The 26,392-nt window shown below is 33.2% G+C and overlaps 1 protein-coding gene across 2 annotated transcripts; it reads right to left on the bottom strand.

Annotated features, from left to right (window-relative positions):
• Nucleotides 1–23,796, bottom strand: LOC126975242 (juvenile hormone-binding protein-like). 2 transcript variants are annotated; one of them, XM_050823045.1, is made up of 6 exons: nt 23,674–23,796; nt 18,153–18,248; nt 16,512–16,734; nt 9,869–9,993; nt 4,601–4,753; nt 1–212 (listed from the first exon to the last, which is right to left on the bottom strand). In XM_050823045.1, exons 1-6 carry the CDS (start codon nt 23,732–23,734, stop codon nt 52–54), a joined length of 819 nt encoding a protein of 272 aa, XP_050679002.1. In that variant the 5' UTR covers nt 23,735–23,796; the 3' UTR covers nt 1–51. The 2 variants fall into 2 exon arrangements, with proteins under 2 accessions (XP_050679002.1, XP_050679003.1); XM_050823046.1 differs by lacking the exon at nt 18,153–18,248.
• Between the last annotated feature and the right edge of the window lie 2,596 nt (nt 23,797–26,392).

Below are 26,392 nucleotides of genomic sequence, written 5' to 3'. Positions count from 1 at the left end.
TTATGTTTTCTTGAATAATTTTATTGCAATTATTCAATAATGCACAAAACCTTAAACGCCAGTTAAGAAGGCTTCTTTGGGTAAAATCTTCGCAGATGCCCTTATGTTGTGGACAACACTCACATACGCTTCGTCAACAATGCTGCATAGAATCTTTTGTCTCATCTCCAGACATTTTGTTTTATAGTCTTCACCTTTGTTCACTTCAGTACCTGAAAAAACACAGTTTTACTTATTATACGTTACATATTTATCTATACCTACTTTATATCTTTATATTCAGTGGGAGGCTTTTTGTGTTTCGGTCTTACGGGCGCCGTAAAGCCAGTGAAATTACTGGGCAAATGAGACTTAACATCATTTGTCTCAAGATGGTGACCGCAATTGTAAAGTCACTCAGAATTTTTTAGTTTTTTCAAGAATCCTAAGCGGCACTGCATTGTAATGGGCAGGGCGTATCAAATACCATCAGCTGAACGTCCTGCTCGTCTCGTCCCTTATTTTCATAAAAAAATATGTAGGCTCTGAGTGTAGATACAAACTTTTGACAGATATTAACGGTGTCATTAAAAATAAAGTTAAACACGTGTTGAATACTTGATTTACAAAAGTTCTATTAAAAATCCTTGTCTTTCTGTTGCTTAACGTCAATCCTTAGACGTCGCTCAAATATTTAAACACTGTTCAAAAAGACACGTGTCTAAGTCATGTTTAAATTATTTTTTGTAATACCACCGTGATTGTTTTACGGTTCACTTTTTTATGAGAGAGGGGGACAAACGAGCAGTACGTGACACCTGATGTTAAGTGATCACCACCGCCCAAATTCTCTTGTAACACCAGAGGAATCACAGGAGCGTTGTCGGTCTTCACTGACAGCAATTCGACGATTTTTTTTTAATTATTGAACCAACAGCACACAAAAATTAAACTAAGTACAAAAATATTATGCGACGGCCGACTACTCATTACAGGTTCACGCAACGTATCAAAATAATAAAATTTTACTTCTTATAGATACTCGTAAAATTCTCGTGTCATGGTGTTAAACTTTGAACTCCTCCGAAACGGCTTGACTGATTCTCATGAAATTTTGAGTGCATATTGGGTAGGTCTGAGAATCGGACAACATCTATTTTTCATCCCCCTAAATGTTTAGGGTAGTCCACGCCAATTTTTTTTTTTATTTTTTTTTTTGACATTTTTTTTTAAATTTGTTTGATTATGAGTCACCATTAAAAAATACATACAACTTCAAATTTTCACTCATCTACAATCAACAGTTACTTTTGAATCGCGATTTTATTATCGCCAATACAACGTTTGCTGGCTAGTAAATATATAGATTTTGTGTGTATGAGTGTATACAGTGCGTATGTCTTAAGTCGTTATCAACTTCTCAATTACAGTTTACTTAAAATGATTTCCTTTTCGAAAGAGTTTTTAGTACGGACGAATATATCTGTTGGTAAGAAATGTTTATTATAGCAACTAAGGGTACGGCAGACCACCGAATTCTGGGTACAAATAAGAGTGATTGGGACATTAAAAAGGTTGTTGTAGAACTTGTTGCGTTTTATAAGAACAGCCTGGGATGGATCTAAGTCCAACGACGAAGTATGGGGCGCAGCTAGTATAATCATAAAATTAATTTAGTTGTAAATTCTAATGTTTATTTTAAGATATTCTTAAAGGCATTTATTGTTTCAAAATTGATTTCTTTAGAATTATTTTTGATGTCATTTTTAATATACTAGATACTACTACCGCATCGGAAATAAATGACGCTATGAGAGAGAAGAAGCGGCGCAAGGAACTCTATACATTATAATACTTCTATGTATATATAATTAATAGTACTTATATATATTACTGTTTATTTCTTCTCACAAAAGATCTATTACAGTAAATACATAAATGTTTATTTAACTAAGCATGTAAGTCTGTTTGACACTGTATTACAAATCACCAGAACCTCACCTCTAGATTTCAGGACCAGAATTATTAAAACTTCACACAAGTGTAAGTGTGCTAGAAAAGCGTCAAAATGTCAGCGTGTGTGTTAGTTTGTTTTTTCTGACGCTCAATAAGTGATTTTAAAACCTATTTTGAATAAAAATATTTGAATTTGAATTATGTGATATATAACCTCAGATACTATTTGTTGAGGTATACTAAGTCCAATTTTTATGATCCACTCTGTCAAGATAAGCTTGTATTTAGTTAAATTGAGATGGTGAATTAACAGAACTAGATAGACTATGACAGCTGTGAAAACGTCGAAAAAAATACACTTTAGAACTAACCTCAATTTAGAGCAGTTCACGCACACTTACACAAAGTGTCATACAAATTGCGAGTGTTGTCACGCACACTAAACTAAGATTCCTGGCCTGCTTTTATTGGTAGTCTAACAACAAGAGACTATCTAGACGTATAAATTATCTAAGACTGTATTGTAAAGGACAGAAGAAGTCGCATAATGTAAAGAAATATTTAATAAGTCTTTCTCTTGTTGAAATGCGTGGGGTATTATTGCTTTGTGATTGTATAATGCAAAGTGATTCTACGCGAGGTATCGAATTGCTCTGTTAATAGAAATCTGTGGTGCAATCATTTATTTTCTAATAACACTGCAGCAATAAAGTAAGGCTTGGAATAAGATTATTAAGTTCTCAATAAAAAGGCGTAAAAGGTTATTTTCTTAAAATTGATTCCTTTTAAATTCTTTTTGATGTCATTTCTAATATACTAGATACTATACTTCGGAAACAAATGGCGCTCTGACAGACAAGAAGTGGCTCAAGAAACTCTCCCAGGAATAATAATAATATTGGCACACTTTTTACACAAATTATCTTGCCCCAAGTTAAGCATATATAGCCTGTGTTATGGGTTACAAGACAATGATATATTTAATACAACATACTTACTTAAACATACGTATATTCATATAAACATACAAATACATAAATACATTTAAACATCCATGACTCGGAAACTAACCACTCGGTTATACAGGTCGTCATACGGGTATGTTTCGTTTTAGTTAACATTTTTTTTAAATAGTTTGATAGTTAATTGTATATTTAGGTATTTAATTTAATTCAATTCACATTTCGGTTGAGATTTTAATTGTTTAAGCTATGTTTCGTTTTCCAAGCTTGTAAGTGCGGTATTATTAATTCATGCCGTTTATAATATGTAATCTGAATAATTTATTTTTAATATATGAGGAGCACAAACGAACATATATAAATGTCACCTGATTTCCTGATACCACCGAATTTTTAAAAAGTATTTTCTTATTTATGAAAACGGGGCTGTCTTATAACTACCTGATGCCTTTTTCTAAGAACCTCATAAGGCTATCGGACTTAATTCAATATCAACGAAGTCTTGGAGCTAAATCAAGGGAAAATCAAGCTTCTTAGTCAAAGCAATCAAAATCAAAGGATAATTTTACCCACGACTTCGTTCGCATTTAACTTGGTGTTATTTTTTTTTATGAAAATAAGGGACGAGATGAGCAGGGCGTTCAGTTGATGGTAATTGATACACCCTGCCCATTACAATGCAGTGCCCTTCAGACCGAAACACAGTAACGCTTACACATTTACTGCTTCACGCCAGATATAGGCGCCGTTGTGGTACCCATAATCTAGCCGGCAGCCTGTGCAAAGGAGCCTCCCACTGGTAAAATCTACGAAAGGAAGACGTCATGTCGTTACAAAAGTTATATTTAATTTGCTTGAGGAAGAGGAATTAGAGGTTGAAGAAACACAATTAATTCTTAAGTATTTAAACTATCAACGGAAACATATTCGTCATCTATTTTGAAAACTTAACTGAAAATATTTAAAAAAAACGACTTCAACAACAACAAAAACTAAAAGTGAAAAAATACTTTAATTTATAACCGACTATATTATTATGAGAGTGTGAGATGTGGAAATTACGAAATCTGATTGGCTATCAAAACGCATCTCCTCTCCTCACCGCTTTGGTGGAAACCGGTCCTTACACTTAATGTTTCGGCACCCTTAAACAAGTCAAAATCTTATCAATCTTAATCTAGTATCATGAAAAAGAAGGTATAAATATCTACATGATATTTTTTTTATCGTAAATTTGCAAATACTCCTACAACTGTCACTTTAAAATATATATTGATTTTTTTTAAATAGTTTATCCAACTTTGAATATGGGTAATATGCAAATACTAAGCTGAAATGTTCAATTTATATGTGACCTGATTTATATGTGATCTTGCACTAATTGAATCTAAAAAAAACCGAGTGAATCAATAGTGTAAATAAATAAAGATAATGTTATGTGAAAAAAAATTTTAAGGAAAAACATTACACTTTTACGACTAACATAAGCTGAGTTTGCGACGAAGCCATATATAAGAAACGTTGAAGTAAATATTATGATACAAATTAAATTGGAAACCAAAATTTAAGAACGTTGCGGGAATCGAACCCGCGACCTCTCGTGTTTCTTCCGAGCGCTCTTATCAACTGAGCCAACCTACTTTGGTTTTAGCCAACAATTTGTATAAATACTCCCAGAAGTGAGTATATTAAATTAATATTACCTTCTGCAATAGCCTTCTTTAATTCAGAGTTCAGCTGTACGTCTGGCTCGCCAACGGCTTGACATGAAATGGTTTCTGGGCCAACTACGAAGTGTTGAACGCCTTTGTCGTCAGTTGAGATCCCGTAGCCATACCTCATTGTCCCGAGCGCAACTGGAAGTTTGAATTTCACAATTTAACTGCAGGAAAATTTGGATTTATTATTAAATCTTATTCTACGGTAAATAGCGAGTATTCGTTAAAGTATATAATCGCTTTTGAATCGTCACTATAAGATATTTCTATTAAATTACTGAATCTAACATGTTCGGAAAAAGAACATACAAGAAACTCAACGGCCACTCTTTTCCATCAATAGAATATTTTGCAATAGTTATAATATACAAAATAAATAAGTTTGTAATGTGTTGCATCCAATATATGAGTCGTGTTCAAAGTTAAAAGCGGTTTAATTATTATATATTTCATCAAAAGTAAATATAAATTATCCTATATTGGATGCATCAACCTTTAGAGCTTGAATTCATTGTTTGTGTAAGGATGCTTCGTAAACATGAGGGTCGTGATTCATATTAAAATAATGTTTTAATATAATGCTTAGTCCTTTTTTGGTGTTTTGTATCCAATAGATACTATTCGTTGTACCTCCGCCTGCTATCTTTCTATACTTATAAAGGAAGAGTCAAGTTTTTCCTTCGGTTATACTGCGAAAACTAATGAGCCGATCGGGATAATACTTATACCCTACTCTTATGAGAGACGGAGAAGTCTGTAGTGTAGTTTGTGGTGATTCCTAACCCAAAACTATTTGTTTTGACTTAGAAAACATAAACCAAGCAACAGCTGACATCCTGAAAGTGTGTTTTACAATAATTGCTGCTATAATTTCAGGCAAATTCAAATTTTTTTGATGTTCGACAAGTGATTTCTAATTTTATTTTGAATGAAAGTATTTGAAATAAATAGAGTACGAGTAACACAGTCACTCGCACTTGAGATTTCCCAATTAACCTACTTTAAAACGAAGGAAGTTATCTGTTTGTGTGTATTTTTAAACATAATAATAAATTAAAAACAAGTATTTTTAACACACACACACACACACTCACGCCTTGTTCGAATCGAATCGAATTCTATCAAACGAAAAGCGTAGCTTTTCGATAATTTGGCTGCAAAACTGAAAAAGTACACAGTTAAATAATATCAGCTTACGACAGGCACTTAACTCCGGAATTGCTCTTGGCATTCACCGCATACTGTGGTTTTCCGACTTCCGTAAACATTCGTTGGTTATCCCGTATTTGTATTCAGCGCCAGATAACTTTAACAGCCATATTAACGTTAAATCACAACCGACACAGCTTTAACACAAATAATAATTGTATTGCTCGTGTGGAATCGCAGTGGCTGTGGATTTTAATGTAAATACGTGATTAAGAGACTTTTGCAATAACGGATATTTATATTGTGTTCGTGATTTTTGTTTCGTATGATTACAATACGTTTTTCATGTTTAAGGTGAGTGAAGACACTAATAGTTGAATTGCCAACGAACGCGTGTTAACGCGTATTGTAAATTTTACTTAGCAAGCTGCAATTTAATGAAATTTTCTAATTACCACATTACCACTTTGGGGAAAACAGTGTCTGGTGAGACCATTAGTTTAATATCTAGGGGCACGGCAGGGCCCCCGCCAAGTCGAGCAAAAACAAGCAGCGCAGCCGTACTTTCATTTTCTCGAAGTAGTTCAGGCCATTTTCGACCCCTAAAACTTCGTTGTGGGTAAAACTATATACCTGAATTCTCAGTAATCAAGCAGGCATTGTATAAACTCAGTATATTTCAAATTTCATAAAATTTGAACTAGTAGTTCTAGAGTTATAGCAAGTCAAAATTTCTTAATTTTTTCTTGATATTTATTTGAATGATAAAGCAGCCTGGAATTGAATTATTCAACTTAAGTGTGATTTATTTTATGTGATTTTGATTGTTTGATGTTATTTATATTACTTAATTGATTTGTTTGATTTTAATTTTATCTGTCTGATATTATTTATTTATTGTTACGAAATTAAGTGTATGACTGAACTTAAGCCATTGTAAATCAATGTTATGAGTTCAATAAACGTTTTGATTTTGATATGCTGTCCTGCCTCACTGACTGACTGGCTGACCGATCATCAAATGTTTAAGGCACTTCTATTAGTCATAGAAGCTTCAACTTAAATAAATTAGATTAAATTTAAGCTTTAGTGTATCAATCAAGGAAAAACAACAAGGTAACATCAAAACCTGCGAATAAAACCCATAGAGACAGAGAGAGAAAGGTTTTGAGAAAAACGGTATCCAAAGCTCAAGAAGTAGTACCGGAAAAGAAAAAGAGGAAGACCTACAAATATAAGAAAGCTCATAAGACAGAGATTGGGCTTTAAGAAAATCCTGTTGTTAAAAAGAAATGAGATGAAAACACAATGTATCTCACAAGTAATACCTGCATATTATACTAAGATTAGATAGATACTTAGATTGTTTAGTGCGATGAGCAAGTCCACCTATTTATTTAAAAATGTTTTGGACAATGTAAGATGTTGTTAGGTTAGCTAATTATGTAATAACTTAATACAGAACCACCCTTAAGTAGGGACTGAATAAATTGACTGACCTGGCATTACATGGATCTCACAAATTTTTACAGTGAGTTGCGAGACTTGACTTATTTTACAAGTTATGTTTTTGATGGGGTATTTTCATTCAGTAATAGATACTAGAACAACTTCGTTGCCAATCTATCTGTCTGTGCGTCTTTTGAGGTACTTGTTTTCATGATTATGGATTAATACATCTACTGTACTCAATAAGGCGTTGAGTATTTGACGTTTGAGTATTGATATTTCATCAATTTACATGTATTATAATTACAATAATGCGATTAAGCTTTAATCATTGATTTTCAGGAGTGGCAATGAGTTTTTTGCCACTTCTTCTAATTAAATCTCATCCTCTTCTGAAGTGGTGTTAAATGGTTAAACGAAAAAACTCTTCACATTCATGAGCGTCATTTCCTTGACCTAAATGTATAAAGTGATTTTAATTTGATTAGAAAAACAAGCGCATTCTTGTCATAGCCACAATACAGTAATATTTCAGTACTTTAACTTCACACTGGAGCTTCCGAATCGACGCACGCACACAAACACTGTATTTACACGGCCGATAAGTAATCTTGGGAAGACAAAACTATTGAGGGCCACACCGTACGCTGCCGAGACTGTCCGAGTTGAATTAGCTGCGCCACGCCGTCCGCGTAATTTTTTTTGTACGTACGAGTACCAAGTACCAACCCTAACGCTCCGGCCAGACGTAGGTATAAATTTCAAGGAGACCGGTGAGTAACGTTACTGTTCTATTACTTGCGTAGCTCACTTTGCTACCGACACAAATCGATCACCTCTGTCGTCATAGCCACCACACACGGCACCGTGCTGGCGAACGGCAATCAGTCAGTTCAAAAGGACTTCACAATTAAATGAATGTTGTATTATTTTCCATGGAACCTTACTTCATTGTGTAAATTACTGCTTTTGATAAAGCTATCTATATCTATCTAGTTTACGAATGAAAATCCAATCAATTTCTATCCAGTTATTTCAGATCGCGTATTAGTTAATATTCAGTAAATCAATTAGTAATGACGTTTGTTTGTGAAATTATTAGAAACAAATCATTATGGCAAGCTTGCCACAACACATCAGTGAAAACCGCAACCGCAGAAACCGAAAGCCTTACCTTACCTTTGTACAAGCACATACAATCAGCCCCGACAGTAGTTTTTTTTTAAATATTTGATGCACACAGTATGGTTACGAATGATTATGTGGTCTATACTACATTGTACTATTTAATAAATTTTCTATGGTATAGTAATAACTTTGTTTATCTTATTTTACCAGTCATCTGGAAACACATCAGTGTGATAAGGAACGCAGACGTAGTTGGCGACCACTATAGGCCTTATGAGAAAGCTGAGTTGAAAGGCAATGGACAGGGCTTTGCATCGAGTTTACCTGCCAGATCAGAAATGAGGATATATCCTGAACCAAAGTCACCGACATAGAATACACTTGCGAAACTGTAGTGGCAGTGCCAGTAGGCATTGCACAATATAGTTCGGAGGACAGAGAGTCTTTGGGGCTAAAGTCCAAAGTCCTAAAGTCCTCTATTGACGACAACGTTATGTAAAAAGACAGTTATGGTAGCCCCAACCCCCACAAGATGGACAGATGATCTGTTTAAAATCGCCGGAATAGGTTGGATGAGGTCAGCGAAGTACCGATTATCACGGAGATCTTTTGATTTGTCTTACCGTTTTTCAAATTTATATATGACTAGCTGACCCAAACTACCTGACCAAACGTTGTATTGCCATCATAGTAACAATCTATAGTTATTCTACCAATTATTGGTAGCTAACATTAAGTTCTGATTCTAATTAGTTATTCATTTTAAAGTTTTCTTTAAATTTGATTTCTGAACGACGGGGACACATTAAAGGAAAAACAAAATTGTTGTCTTCTTTTTTAATTCCGAACATTTTCATATTTATTCACCTTTTAAACCATCTCTGAACTTCCACAAATAATTCAAGACCAAAATCAGGCAAATCGGTCCAGCCGTTCTCGAGTATTAGCGAGACTAACGAACAGCAATTCATTTTTATATATATACATGTACGTTTATTCGACGTTTCAAAGGGCAACGGCTCTTGTGTTGCAAGACGAACCCCATTCACAAATTAACATTGTCAACAAGAATAAACAAGCTAACATAACACCTTAGATCTGGGTTGTGCATCATAGACTTGAATAATTAAGAACAAAATATTGTTAAATTAATTAATTACTGTTTGGCTTCTTAAAATAATTCCTGTTTTCGGTTTGCTTAATGCGTTATATACATACATATATAGATAACCTACCGGCTTCGCCATTTAAGGAACCAACGACGAAAAACATATTTATTCACACAAAAGAAATGAATATGTTAACGAAGAGTATGTTTACTTCCAAGAGGTCCAAAATTATGGAATACCCCAAGATAATGTTACAGTGAAATTATAATATTCAACAGCAGCATTTTAAGCCCCACAACACAATTCAGCGGAGTCTGTTTATATCTAAAGGAGTAAGTACTGTATAATTTAACGATAACAGATGCATTTATTTCTTAGAAATGAGGTAATAATTGGGCGTTATTAAATTTATACTTACTTCCTTTAATTGAAAAGGGTCCTGAAAATGATCGTCCTGTTTTGTTAATTTCAATTACTATTTCACCTTCAGCGGTGAGGTTCGCTTTTGTTTGGAATTTAACTCCTTTTTCATTGATATCTATTCTGTAAACAAAAAAATATGTTTTTAGAGCAACTGACAATTGGATTTCCTGAAAAACGTTCCAAGCCACGATCATCACATTTTAAGGAATTCGTGTTTAAAGTTCAATAAATATTAGTTTATTCCATACATGTGGCTACTAAGTCATGATGTCATTTAAAGAGTGACAGTATGTCTGCCCTTTTTTTGTCAGTCCGTTATTATGAATCACGTGACCACGTTTTGTGTTCTTAGCTCAATTCCGACATGATTGTGGTTTGGAACGTTTTTCTGGAATTACGTCCAATTGGCAAAACAATTTTTTACAATATATTTTTCAATCACACTATTCAAAATTTAAATTTCATTGAAAGTTATTTTCTACTTTTAGGTATGGTTTTCTATTCAAGTGTGTTTAGTTTTTTATTATTATTTTTACACCTTGAATGTAGCAGTGGGAGGCTCCTTTGCACAGGATGCTGGCTAGATGTTATTTCTGTCGTGAAGCAGTTCTGTAGAAACATTACAGTGTTTCGGTCTGAAGGGTGCCGTAGCTAGTGAAATTACTGAGGAAATGTGTCTTCTTATGTCTCAAGGCGACGAGCGCAATTGTAGTGCCGCTGAGACTTTTGGGTTTGCATTAGTTGGCACTGCATTATAATGGGCAGGGCGTATCAGTTACCATCAATCAGTCCTGCTCGTCTCGTCCCTTATTTTCATTAAAAACATTCAGTATAATGCACGTATTATGGCGAATGATGTAATAGATCCTTATGTGTAGTGTTCATTAAAATGATGTCCTCTTAACCCAACCAACCTACTAAACCTACCCCCAAATGTCTAGATTTAGATTAGCTAGTATCCCTTTACTACTTTTATCTCTAATATATAAAATTCTCATGTCGCGGTGTTTGTAGTTAAACTCCTTCAAAAAGGCTTGACCGATTCTCTTGAGTGCATATTGGGTAGGTCTGAGAATCGGACAACATCTATTTTTCATCCCCCAAAATGTTAAGGGTGGTCCACGCCAAATTATTTTTTTTAATTTTTTGACATTTTTTTTAAAAATGTTTGATTATGAGTCAACTTTAAAAATTACATACATTTTCAGCCATCTACGATCGACAGTTACTTTTGTATCGCGATTTTAATATCGGCAATACAACGTTTGCTGGGTCAGCTAGTAATATTATATTTTTCTGTTCTTCAATTTATTTGTATCTTCAAAGAATATACAAATAAATTGTTCAATATTTTTCAATTAACTATATCTTAATTCAATTCTAGTTGTCAAATGACTCACAACTGTTATTTAATTACGCCACGGGCGTTCATAACAAAAGCGAATAGTTTCATAAAAAGTTTTTGGATAAAAGCCCACAGTATTTGAAACGTTAGGTAAATTGAATGCATTGGTTTCAGATTAAAATGTCAGCGAAATTTCACTACTAAAAATGTTCAAAGATTCCTTCTGTTGTTATTTTTCGTATTTTTTAAGACACGTTAAAATTGACGATATACATAGTCATAGATCAATCATTTTTTTATTTATTTATTTAAGATTACCTACAGAAACTACAACATACATTTTTTTTATGAAAATAAGAGACGAGACGACCAGATAATGGTAATTATTACGCCCTGCCCATTACAATGCAGTGCCGCTCAGAATTAATTCTTGAAAAACACCGAAAAATCTGAGCGGTACTAAAACTGCGCTCATCACCTTGAGAGATAAGATGTTAAGGACGCGTTTACGAATCCGACAAAAATAAGATAATTTTCGGTAGAGTTTGTGATGAAATGAAAGTAATTCTAACAAAACTAAAAATTGCCATAAATAGATTACTTCTTTATCTCCAATTAGCGGGAAATTTTTGCTTTGAAATTTTGATATTTTATGTCGTAAAAACGATTATCCGTTACCTCTTCACACAAAATTGACGAAATGGGGCTTCATTCAGGATCAGTTTTCTGCTACTACTTACATAATTTTGTCTCTTAAAAATTACGTAAAGAATGCAGATATAATATTTTCAAAAACACGGGAAATAAATTAATGAATATGTTATAAATAATCTCAGAAAAAAATATAAATGAATCGTCTAAAATTCATATATTTTTCTGAAAAGCATGAGCTTTAAAGTGTGGTATTAAGGGTTATTTTATTTTGTCACTCCGTACGCATTGCACAGAAAGATCTATCAAAACAACGTCAGTCCGCGCTCGGCCGCCGTCGTGGGTAGACACTGTGTCAGTTGTAAGCAGTAGCTCGTACTCGAAAAGATCGCTGTACGAACATGAATATTTTGTATAAGCTATACAATACTGTCTTTGATACTTTACATATTTTGTAAGCAGTCAGATTTTCTAAAAATTATGTTTCTTATTTTTTTGTAGAATTAGTGATTTTTAAGTTCATCCCTAAAAATAAGGTCTGTATTAAATCGACATCGGGTTAAATCGAAATCCAAGATGGCGCCTATGAAATTTACCAACTTCTCTTCATAGGTGTCATTTTCATGGTTTTCGGGGTCAACAATAACGAATATCGGGTCAAAATCAAAATCCAAGATGGCGCCCATGAAATTTACCAACTTCCCTTCATGGGTGTCATTTTCATGGTTTTCGGGGTCAACAGTAACGAATATCGGGTCAAAATTCAATTCCAAGATGGCGCCTATGAAATTTACCAACTTCTCTTCATGGGTTCATTTTCATGGTTTTCGGGGTCAAGAATAACGAATATCGGGTCAAAATCGAAATCCAAGATGGCGGCTATGAAATTTCCTAACTTCTCTTCATGGGTGTCATTTTCATGGTTTTCGGGGTCAACAATAACGAATATCGGGTCAAAATCGAAATCCAAGATGGCGCCTATGAAATTTACCAACTTCTCTTCATGGGTGTCATTTTCATGGTTTTCGGGGTCAACAATAACGAATATTGGGTCAAAATCGAAATCCAAGATGGCGCCTATGAAATTTACCAACTTCTCTTCATGGGTGTCATTTTAATGGTTTTCGGGGTCAAGAATAACGAATATCGGGTCAAAATCGAAATCCCAGATGGCGCCTATAAAATTTACTAACTTCTCTTCATGGGTGTCGTTTTCATGGTTTTCGGGGTCAACAATAACGAATATCGGGTCAAAATCCAAATCCATGATGGCGCCTATGAAATCTACAAAATTTTCTTCATTGGTGTCATTTACATCGTCAAAATTAGAATTCATTCATGAACTTAAATTTTATTTTAAAAGGCCTGTCTAACAATATCCCACATGCTAAATTAATTCTTCATTCCCGAAATAAATAAATATTTACGTTTAGACTTTTCACCCACAATATTTACAAAACACATTCCGTTACCAATCTAATTAAAAAATCTCAAAATTTTATTTTGGAAGACCTATCTAATGATACCCTACATGCAAAAAAAAATTTCATCCTCTTTTTAACCACAAGAAGCTCTACCCTTCTTATCAATTATTACCACCATATTATGTCAAGAAGAGTTATTTCAATAGATATTGTAATCATAAGGTAAAAGCTATTACATAAATGTAACGTATATCTTCCTTAATCCCGCTTTATTTTCAAAAGACCAAAGGAAATGTCATGTATCAAACCTGAATCTAACTTTCAAAGACCTATCCAACGATACCCCACAAGGTTAGTCTCCAGTATTTTTTTCAACTCCACTTGTAGGGGAGGTGTCCTTAGGGAGGAAGCTACGTCCAAAGCACCAGACAACACAAGAAATGGCGTGCGTACAAAGTACACATGTCAGAATTGAAACTTATTTGTGAAAACCAATTTTTAAATCTCGTTTATATTAATAATTATGCTAATCTGTTCTCTAAACCAATTTATTTTTCTCAATATTAGAAATTATTAGATGTTTTACTAATTATTATTACTCATGAAACCTGCACAATACAAAGCTAGTAGGGAAGATGTTCTACTTACTCGCGGCCGCGCGCTAAGCCTACATGATACAATGGTAGTAGTGAATTTGTTTTACTTCATAGCGGTAACGTCTGCTTCATACTACATTCGCATTTTCTCACTCTATCTCAATCAGACTCAATCTCCCTCCCCTCTTCTTGGATAAAAACGTCCTTCATTTTCGTGACACTTTATTCCGTTTCATCCGTAAAAATTTTGCTCTCATGCGGGCAAAGAAGTTTCACTTCAAAAATGATCCCAAATTCGTTCTCTGTACCCTCGAGAACCTCGAATACGATATCTATTTTGTTGAAAACATAATTTTGCGCGGCGGCCATCTTGTATTTCAAAAGTGATCCCAAAATCGTTATCTGCACCCTCGATAACCTCGGATACGATACCCATATTGCTGAAATCATAATTATTCGCAGCGGCCATCTTGGATTGCAAAAATGATCCCAAAATCGTTCTCTGCACCCTCGATAACCTCGGATCCGATACCCATTTTGTTGAAATCATAATTTTGCGCGGCGGCCATATTGGATTTCAAAAATGATCCCAAAATCGTTCTCTGCACCCTCGATAACCTTGGATACGATACCCATATTGCTGAAATCATAATTTTTCATGGCGGCCATCTTGGATTTAAAAAAAACTGCGTTTACTGCACACGACGTTATGCGACGGAACTGCCGTCTAAAGTTTCAATATTTAACTACTAAATGAATACACCAACCAATTATCAAAAATACATATGTATTAAAAAAAAACAAAATTCAAACTTGCTAAAGTATCAAATTCATTTGATTCCCGCTATTAGCTTTAAGTACGTGTATGTGTTTGAGCGGTGTCAGTGTAGTAGTGCGATTCGATACCTCTCTGTTTTGAGAACGCGTCCTTAAGTCTCATTTGCCCAGTAATTTCACTAGCTACAGTGCCCTTCAGACCGAAACACACATTACCGTTTCACGGCAGAAATAGGCGCCGTTGTGGTACCCATAATCTAGCCGGCATCCTGGGCAAAGGAGCATCCCACTGGTAAACATTCCACTATTTAAAAAAAATGATAATTGCGTTTCTACTTACAGGCAATCAGACATGCATGAAAAATAATTTTATCATAAATATAAATTATAAAAATAAATTTATGTCGGCTATAAAGTAAAGTAAAATTTAATGAAATAATTCCACGCGTGGTTGAATTTTACGACTTGTCAACCAATATCTGTTACAGTAACAATAGATTCGTTTTCTTTTTCTATCTTGCTGTAGATCAATTAGAGATTAGAGAAGAAGGACATCTCTAATGAAGAATGGTTGTTTGAACATATCTAACTAATATTTTATACTACATCATGGTATTGATAACTGGGTCAAAAGTGTACCATTTATTGCGTACGTCTGCGGGCGGATAGTTAATTATCCGAAAATCCATTACTGGCATGCTTAATTGGGCAGAAAATGCCATTTTTACCGACTACGATTCTCATTACTTATTACTCATAAGCTGCATTAGGCTTAATCTGCAGGTTATCAACTGTAAAGTAGGTCCTGTAGATGAAGCCACAACCTGAGAGTTGAACAAAGCATACAAGATTTTATGACGATACGTCACTCGAACGATTGGCTCAGTTGGTTAGAGCACTGGCACGGAACGCCTGGGGTCGTGGGTTCGAGTCCCGCATCGTCTATAAAATTTTGATTTTCAACTTTTATTTGTGTATTAATCCTAGAAGTTAGGGTTATCACTTTAAAAACATAACTAATTGCTCAATCAATTTTTTTTAATCTGTTTTTAAAGGCTGTCTTAAAACTCAAAAAATGCGTTCTGTTCATTATTTTGTGAAATAGTTATTTACAATTAACGATTTATGACGATTTTTACTTTCATCCTTGGTGCATATAAAGCAATATTTATTCCATAAAACATGTACCTAACAATTGAAGAAGAAGTACACACTCTTTGATCAACTTAATGTTATACTGTTAAATTTGTAAAGGGAGGATAAAAGGGTTGAGTTTTTTGTCAATTCTTCTCAGAACAAGCCTAATGGTAGTATTGAACCAATGGCACCAAAATTGACTTTCAAAAGTATACAAATTGTACCTAGACGAATAATGAAATGTTATTCATTCATTCAATGTTTAATAAGGTAAAAGACTTGCGACCACATGTTACTCTTTTTTTATGAAAATAAGAAACGAGTAGGAGATTCAGCTGATGGTAATTGATACGCCCTGCCCATAACAATGCAGTGCCGCTCAGGATTCTTGAAAAACCCCAAAAATTCTGAGCGGCACTACAACTGCGCCTTGAGACATAAGATGTGAAGTCTCATTTGCCCAGTAATTTCACTAGTTATGGCGCCCTTCAGACCTAAACACAGTAATGCTTACACATTACTGCTTCACAGCAGAAATAGGCGCCGTTGTGGTACCCATAATCTAGCCGGCATCCTGTGCAAAGGAGCCTTCCACTAACATCCTGTGCATAGGAGCCTCCCACTAGCATCCTGTGCAAAGGAGCCTCCCACTTCTCAAACAAAACACAATATTTCCTGACATGCAACATGCAACACAAAATGTATAACCTGAACTGCGACAGTTCCTGATCTTTCAGTCCTTTTACGGTTAAGTTCTTGTAATGCAGAATGAGACCGTTGTCCAAGTCATAATCCAGCGAAGGAATAGATAGTGGATCAATTCTTCTGATATCGTAAGCAGGTAAACCATTGGCAGTATTCTCTAAGAATTTTGCTGTGGATTTCTGCAAGCAATCCGGATCATCTCTACCGCACGGGGTCAGTAATGATCCTGAAAATAAAATGCAACAGCATTAAGACCGTGTCACATTCACACGATTTTATTTACACTGTGCTAATGATAAAAAGGCATAGAAAGCATTTATTATATTATATTCTGAAGTCGAATGTCAAGCAAATAAGCGCGGGAAACATCATACGTCCGAATAAATCAATCAAGCGAAATGTCTATTTATAAACATTTAGATTCAGACTACATTAAAATATTAAGATCTTAGTTATGTAAGTTAAATATAAGAAATAAACAAATGTATTGTTGTATAGTTATAAATTTTATAAATCTCTTTTTTTAAAGTAGTAATGTATTTAAGTCATTTAATATCATCATTTTTGTTTAACTCTTCATTTCTTTAATTTTAATTGTTCAACTTTGTTACTCTTTTCGCTTTTTTTTTGTTTACACCTGTAAAGACATGTCATATTGTACTATTCCTTGTGTACTTGCTAAAATTTTAATTTTATAATGATGTGTTGTTGGTGTAACTATCTAAATAAATAAATAAATTTTGCATATTCTTGGTTTATTCTCAGGTATAACTTTATACCAATTTTATGTTATGTTAGGCCGTTAAAGAATATTGAATTGATACGTATAATATAATACACAATATATTCACGCAAAATATACGGCCGTATCAACTATGTCAATACCTCGTGCGGATTTTTTTCTGTTTACGTTTATCTGTTTAATATTAATCCACAGCAAAGTGTGGCCAGCTAGTAAAATAAGAAATACGGAGATCAAAGGTTCAGTGATAGCTAAAATTGGCTTCTGTAGAATCCGGATCACGTAACAAAACCAAAAATTAGATTACGAAGGGGCGCTGAATGATTACCCGCTGTTAAATGGTAAAGGTGAAGTGTGCACAGCATTTTAATTTTTCATTAAAATACTTGCTGACCCAGCAAACGATGTATTGCTATAAAAAGTAAAAAAAAATTATAATAATTACTGAATTCTAAACTCATATTATATGCGTATGTCTGGTGTGGTACAAGCACACAGAGTCACAACGTAACACGGAGAAATTTGAATATGAATTTTGCCATACATCCACCGTGCTATTTATTATGTCTGTGATGCAAAGTTTGCTTAGAGTGACCAAGATAACAAATATTGCTATCTTCTTTGATACGCTATCTCGTGACCTGCAGTCGCCAATATTTCTGTTAAAAATAATTTATCATGTGTTCGTAGTTTAATTAAACACACAAATTAGTTTTGACTAGAGTGCACAACGAACACAGTAGTTGTTGCTGCGGGATACTGACTGAGAAAGGTGGGATTGAAAATTTTTAAGTGATTTGAAACATAAACTGACATGTAGGCAGACATGTCCTTAGCGAATGAAAGTAAAAAGAAGGTATAGATAGTGGATAATTTTTTCTGATATACGATATCAGGCAAACCATTGGCAGTATTCTCTAAGAATTTTGCTGTGGAATTCAGCAAGCAATCCGGATCATATCTATGGCCGCACGGGTTCCACGAGCTCAGTAATGATTCTGAAAATAAAATTCAACAGCATTAAGACCGATTCGAAGTCACACGATTTTATTCACACTGCCTGCATTAATGATAAAAAGGCATAGAAAGCATTTATTTTCTCAAAATTGCTTAGATTTTTTTTTGATGTCATTTCTACTATACTAGATACTACTACCGCTTCGGAAACACATGGCGCTCTGAGAGAAAAAATATACAATATTGTACTGTCATTGTTATTGCTATAAAATAATCATAATCTAATCCCAGGCTGTCGGATCACTTAGATTAACCTGTGGAGTAGTAGGATTTACGACAGAGCCATTTTTTAATTGTTTTTAATATCTGCACAACGAACACAAGACTTGTTGCTGCTGAATTTTCTTCCTGTCATTCTGTGGTGGAAGAGTTGATCACCGGTTCTCGACAGTAACCTGACGAAACACGCGATTTTCTAAGTTGTATGTTTTCAAAAAATTATGTTGAAATAATAAAGTTTCGACGCCTATAACTTTCAACACAAATTTTTACTTTTTTGTTTACATACCAGGCTTGTCTTGCCTAGCCTAATAAAGAGGTAAATAAATATTATTACCTTTTCACCGCAGTAATCGCAATGCTACGGTAATGTGAAAGAATGACCGACTAGAGCAAACTTAAAAAGGTCACAACGTTACAGTTGAACTAAAACACCAAGATTTACGGATTTTTATATGTCAACTAGCTGACCCAGCAAACGTTGTATTGCCGATATTAAAATCGCGATACAAAAGTAACTGTTGATCGTAGATGGGTGAAAATTTGAAGTTGTATGTATTTTTTAATGCTGACTCATAATCAAACAAATAATAAAAAAAAAATTGTGTGACCACCCTTAACATTTAGGGGGATGAAAAATAGATGTTGTCCGACTTTCAGACCTACCCAATATGCACTCAAAATTTCATGAGAATCGGTCAAGCCGCTTCGGAGGAGTTCAATGTTTAACACCATGACACGAAAATTTTATATATTAGAGATATTTATGACCAAATCCATATCAATCCGTTAAATTCACATTCACATAATACAAGATAAAAATACCTGTAGGTCATTCCTGGTTGTAGATGGTTTAAAAAATGAGATTACCAAAATGTTTCATAGGTAACCGTAATGGCGAAAGCATGAAAAGGATTGAATTATTAATTTCGATTGAATATAGGAATTGGTCGAATATTATTAATAGTTGAAACCACAGATGCTTTTAATTGTTAACGGCCTTACAAATAAACTTGGTACAAAGTTATAACTGATGATAAACAAAGAAAATGCAAAATGTTTACAAAATCGTTGACAAAACTGTCAATACAATGATAATTCTGAAGTTTTCCGAATGACAAGCTGCCTTGCAAATAAACGCGGGAAACGTTATACGTCCGAACAAACCATTCCTAAGCAAAATGTCTATTTGTAAACATTTTACATATTATTGGTTTTTGCTTAGTAATAACTTTATGATAATTTTATTTGTAAGGCCGTAAGAGTTTTACTATTAAAAGTGTATTTCATTGATAAATTTAAAAAAAAGTATCCATCAGTATCATCATTTGATATATACTCTTGTTTCCTCCGCTTTTGTAAAAAATATGAGATCAAGTGCAACTAGAAGTTAAATCTTAATTCTTGCTTCGCAAATAATTGTACAATCTGACTAAAATTTGAATTTAAATAATAAAATTACATTTGTAATACATATTCTCGAAATAGATACAGGATTTCAATATCTTATCCCAAAAAACGGTAAAAGGCTGACATAAGTTTTAATCAAATCATGTATTACATACTACATTAAATATATCTTTTATATAATATATATATATTCCTATTATTGTAACCTGGTATCCGAGACACAGACAAAGAGACCGAGGTAGACCATTTAGGAGATGAGTGGACGAGATGAAGGCAGTTGCTGGTAGCACATGGACTAGTAAAACAGGAGTCTGTGGAGGCAGTTGAAGGAGGCCTATGTCTATAATAGACAAACAGACAAAATTCATAACAACACAACTCATTAAAAAAAATATGAAGGGAAATATTGTGAAATTTAAATAATAATTGGACGTAATTCCAGAAAACCATTCCAAGCCACAATCATGTCGAAATTGAGTTAATAACACAAAATTGGTCACGTGATTTATGTTAACGGACTTACAAAAAATGGCAGCCCTACTATCACTATTTAAATGACATCATGACTTAGTAGCCCAACCCACATGTATGGAATACACTAATATTTATCAAACTTTAAACGCGAATTCCAATGTGATGTTTGTGGCTTGGAACGTTTTTCAGGAACTACGTCCAATTATACATGTAAAAAAAAGTTTAAGTATTTTGTCTGAATAAAGGCTTATTTTTTATTTATTTTTGTAAGAATTGTAACACTAACAAATAATAATATTGACAGACTTTTTACACAAATTATCTTGCCCCAAGTTAAGCATATATAGCCTGTGTTGTGGGTTACAAGACAATGATATATTTAATACAATATACTTACTTAAACATACATAAATTCATATAAACATACATAAATACATTTAAACATCCATGACTCGGAAAAAAACATCCATATTCGTCATATAAATGCTTGCACCTACCGGAATTCGAACCCGGGACCTCTAGCTTAGTAGGTAGGATCGCTAACCACTCGGCTATACAGGTCGTCAAATAAAGTACTAAAATTCATTTGATCGAACAAGGCGTTCGAAAGTTTTCAAGCAAAATCCTAAGGTGCCAAAATCAGAAGAATTCAATCCGTTAGACTAATGATAACCAACTATTTTTAATCTGAGGTCAATGTACATTGGTAAGGTCGTAAGCAACCGGACAACTGGGCGTTGCTGATAAGGACAATAAAACTGCACGGAGGTCAATAATCAGTGTGAGGACACTGACAAGATGTTGTTACGTCGATTGGTCTAAGCGGAAATATTGTACGGTTGGGTCTTTTTTTCTAGATATATTTTACTAGCTGACTCGACAGACGTTGTTCTGTGCATAATAAATAAAATACTGATTTTTTATGAATTTGTCAATAATATTTCATAACACCAAGAATTATAATATAGGAAATTATGCTCCCTGTCATACATAATATAGAAGGTCATTGCTCCCTGTTATTAACTATAATGAAATTGTTTCACAGCAGAACTGTCAAACCGTGCGTCTATAAATTTTGCTCACAGAAAAGATGTCCATACAAAACAAATATTGGATATAAAAATAATTATAGATCCTAAGTCGAAATAAAATGTATCCTATCTCTCAAGTTGGACTAAACTGCACTCCATGAAGTAATCCCCATTTAAATCAGTTCATTAGTTTAGGAGTCCATCGCGGACAAACAACGTGTCACGTAATTTATATATATTAAGATTAGTAAGAGCAAATAGCTACAACTTACAGAGTATGTACATAAAGAAATTACATATCTACTTATACATTTAAATAAAATTGTCGTGACTGTTTGTAATATTGAAATAAACATTTTTACTACATGTATATGAATATCTATACATACACCAAAATATTCTTTTTTTTTACGATTTTTGTCTGTCTGTTTGTTCCGGCAAACTCTGAAATGGTTGGACCTATTTTGACGGGACTTTTATTGACAGGTAGCTGATGTAATAAGGGGTAACTTAGGCTACGTTTATTTTAGAAAAATTCAGTAGAAAAATAAAGTAATGTTGCAATGTCCAAGAAACAGTCTAACTCTAAAAATAATTTATATGGTAAAATACCGTTTGCCGGGTCAGCTAGTAAGTTTAATAAAATTGCAGTCAGATACGCTATCCACATCTATGTAAGAAATTAAGGTATACAAATGCTAAGTAAATTGAATCAGTGTTTATACAATACTAATTGAAATTAAAGAGAAATAAATAATGTTCTAAATTAAGGGCTAGTTGCGAGTAAATTAAATTAACAATAATTAAGCAATTATTAAAAGAAAACAAAAGAAATAATTATCTACACAAATGTACACGAAATTATGACTATATTTACAATGATGTTGACCAAAAGTACTTATGTTATTTAGTAGGTATTTAAAAGTATACAGTATGTATATAAATCAGAAATAATCCAGTATTTTTTGATATTTTGGGACTTTGTTATTAAAGTTGTTTATTAAACTATTTTCCCGAATGTCGAATTGTTAATCCGATGTTACCTCGTTTATGATTCAATTTTCGAAACTATTTCCTTTTTGGATGTGATAATTCATCTTTTAAATTGTAAATCTCATTCATATATATGAATGAGATATATTTTTACGATATTCCACTCGCAAGAGATTTATCTTTATTAAGAACAGAACAACTTCTGTCGAATCAGCTAGTTCATTGATAAATTTATAACATTTTACGCGACGAATCCGGCGTATTTCACCAAAGACCTTTTCTTTATGAACCAACATGGTAAATTCTTTTTTTTTACTATATACTTCCAAACTGTATACCAGACCAATAGGTCACATATTATGTGAAACTGAAGTTTTGGTATTTTCAACAAAAAATATACCATTTGCACGGGAAATATTATCTAGTGAAGTGATCTATCGAACTATTTAGAAATTGAACTATTTAAAATTAAAAAATTTCAGCACTTAACCTTTCATAAAATGCTTGAATCTAAGATCCGAATAGGAAGAAGGACTCGACCACCATATCAAATTTACCGCCAGTTGCAGAAAGCATCTTTATAGTTAATGTTTCATTAAATATGATACCGTCACTTTCTTTTTCATTTTGAAAGACTAATAAAGCATGTGATATAACGAAATCTTAACTTTAAATGTGCTTTTCACTGGCGGTTAATATAAAAAATAAACGTTAAAGAACTTTTTTTTTAATTAAACAGAATTAATATCACATTTTTTCCCAAACACAGCAATTGTAATGGAAACATTTTTATTTTGATAAAAGATTTCCTAAAAATATGAGGAAAACCTGTATTTTCTGACCTGTTTATACCTGCAAAACCCAAAAGATATAACGGGAAAATTGCAGTCAACCCTTGTATATTTTATAGAGCTATACCTTTCGATTGTTATTTTGTTCATCTCTTTAAGAAATGAGTGAAATGTTAAAAATAGCATTGAATGCTTTTTTATTACCATAATTATTTTGGCGTTACGAATACACAAATTTTCACACAACCTAATCAACAACTCACGACATATTTTAAACATAGATATTTACTCCCTTTTTTATGTTATCCTGTTCCTCTTTTATGCAACATTAAAATAATTATTTCTAAACTTAAAAATCAATGTCGAAAATGAAATCAGCTATAAAAATTACGCTTGTAGTTTAAAAGTTCTGTACGGGTGAATATTTTTAATATTATAAATAAAAACATTAATAATAATTTTTCCTTATAAATATGCGTATATTTTACCTCCATCACATAAAACTCCACTGGAGACGAAAAGTATTATCAACGAACGAGTACACAACATCTTGAGATCACAGTTCCGCTAAACTAAACTGACATCTGTGAACTGTGGTCAACCGATCAAACTGTTTATATAAGGAAAGATTACAATAATGCAAATAACATTATAAGAACTACGTATAGGTCATATATTATCATTCAGTTTGAGTAATTGACGATAAAGAGACGTAAAAATCTTTCAAATTTAATATTAAGTAAAAACTTTAATGTATTTTCCAATCGCCTTTCTGAACAGAAACCAAATTTTTGATTTCTCTTTAGAAAACTACTAGCTACTATATTAGATACTAGCTGATATTAATATTATTATGGGGCAGTGCGGCCGATATTAATACTATCTTTGTGCTGCAGAAGAGGGCTATTCGCGCGATTTATAACCTAGGTCCTAAAGAATCATTAAGAGAAAAATTTAAAGAAATAACCATTTTGACTGTTGCTTCTCAATACATTTTTGACAATGTTTTGTATGTTCATAAGCACATTGAGGAATTTTCTAGAAACTGTGACATTCATAATGTTAGCACAAGGAACAAACATAAACTTGTTATGCCTACTACTCGGTTGGGTCGAGTTAGTAAGTCTTTTGTTGGGCGATGTATATGCTTCTACAATATGATCCCAGAAAATGTACAAAACAAATGTGTTACGAAATTTAAAAGAATTGTTAAAAAACGTTTGTGTGGGAAAGGTTATTATAGCATAAACGATTTTCTTAATGACACCACGGACTGGGATTAAAGCGAACACCCTCAGGCTCTTTAATTATAAATGTTTATTGTACGATATTACATTGTAATTCATATTTTATATAAAAAAAAACCCGCTGAGTTTCTTGCGCCCATTCTTCTCAGGTCTGAGGCAGTCTCTTTTGAATGGGTGGTAGATTTTGACGTTCAATAAGTGATTATAAATCCTATTTTGAATAAAAATATTTGAATTTGATACCCCGCGACTTTGTACACACAGGACTGAACAAGTAGTAGCGACATTTCAATTAAATGTCTAAAATAAAATAAAAAACTTGTTGAATTGTGTTCTGAAAAGTCGTAGTTCATTATTTTATTATATTATCAATACTTTTCAAATCAGACTATTATTACTATAGAAAAGCTATAACATATGGTACCAGTGTGAGGCTCCTTTGCACAGTTAGATTATGGGTATCATGTAATGTGTAAGAATTACTGTGTTTCGGTTTGAAGGACGCCGTAGCTAGTGAAATTACTGGGCAAATGAGACTTAACATCTTATGTCTCAAGGTGTCGAGCGCAATTGTGGTGCCGCTCAGAATTTTTGAGTATTTCAAGAATCCTGAGCGACACTGCATTGTATTGGACAGGGCGTATCAGTTACCATCAGCTGAACGTCCTGCTCGTCTCGATCCTTATTCTCATAAAAAAAATATGGTATTCTTCTATTAAGTAAATATTATTACGTCTATCTCCCGTTCTACTCTAGCAGATCATAAATCCCCACGCCAAGACCCATTTTCTATGTAGATGACATTTGATTGATATCTATTTAAGAGGAGGACAAACGAGCGTTTGGATAACATAATGCTAGGTGATCACCGACATCAATATTCTCCTACAACCCCAGAGAAATCACAGGAGCTTTGCCGGCCTTTTAGGAGGTGTACGCATAAATAAAATATACAAATTATAATTAAAAACCCGACTGGTGTTAATAATTTCAATCTACAAATTATGAAATTCAAAAAAATTCAGACAATGATTGATATCAATTTAAAATACAACATAGTTGTTCCAAAACTCATAACTGTTTTTTTTTTGTTTGTGACAAGGTTTTCGAATTACTATGCTATATACTACTAATTTGTATTACTTTTTTTTTATTTTTTATGCAAAAGGAGGACAAACGAGCGTACAAAGTACAAGTACTTACAACACGTACTTGTTGCAAGAGAAGTACGAAAGATCACTTAACACCAGGTGTGCTCGTTTGTACTACTTTTCATAAAAAAGTAAATTCTAGATCTATGGTTCCCATTATTTAAGGTAATTAATTAAGGTACCCATTCGTTTCGGTAAGATTTGAAGGACGTTCCACTTAAATACTAGTTAATTAATCTTAATACTCGCGAAATTGGAACATATTTGGTTATCAACAAATTAGTTCCCTAGCGTTTATTCATATGTTTAATCGTACAATAAAATTTATTATTTAATAGCCGGTCACTCAATTCCCATTCAGTGGTATCATTATGAAAGTCATTTATGTTATAGTAACCTTTACCACACAAACGTTATTAACAATTCTTTTGAATTTCGTAATAAATTTGTTTTGAACATAATCTGGTATTCTGTTGTAAAAGCATATACAAAAAGACTTACTTACTCGACTTACCCGAGTAGTAGACATTACAAGTTTATGTTTATTCCTTGTAGTTATATAATGATGAAGCTGCACGTGTTGCAGTTACTGAATAACATATTAACTAAACCCTACGTTCCGATAGATACATAATAATACTGTTATTATTATTAGATTATGGTCTAGCATTGGACATGATATAAGTTATGCAGTTAGATGAATGTAAAAAATGCTGTTTGTTTGAACAATATAAACATGTAAAAAAACTAGTTCTACGAAGAATGCTTTATATTATTGTATGAATTATGAAGTTTTAAGCAATTTATTA

Source organism: Leptidea sinapis, chromosome 35 (genome assembly GCF_905404315.1).
Source record: "Leptidea sinapis chromosome 35, ilLepSina1.1, whole genome shotgun sequence".
Taxonomy (NCBI): domain Eukaryota; kingdom Metazoa; phylum Arthropoda; class Insecta; order Lepidoptera; family Pieridae; genus Leptidea; species Leptidea sinapis.
The sequence above is the reverse complement of the archived record's forward strand: the minus strand, read 5'-3'. Positions and strand labels throughout refer to the sequence as shown.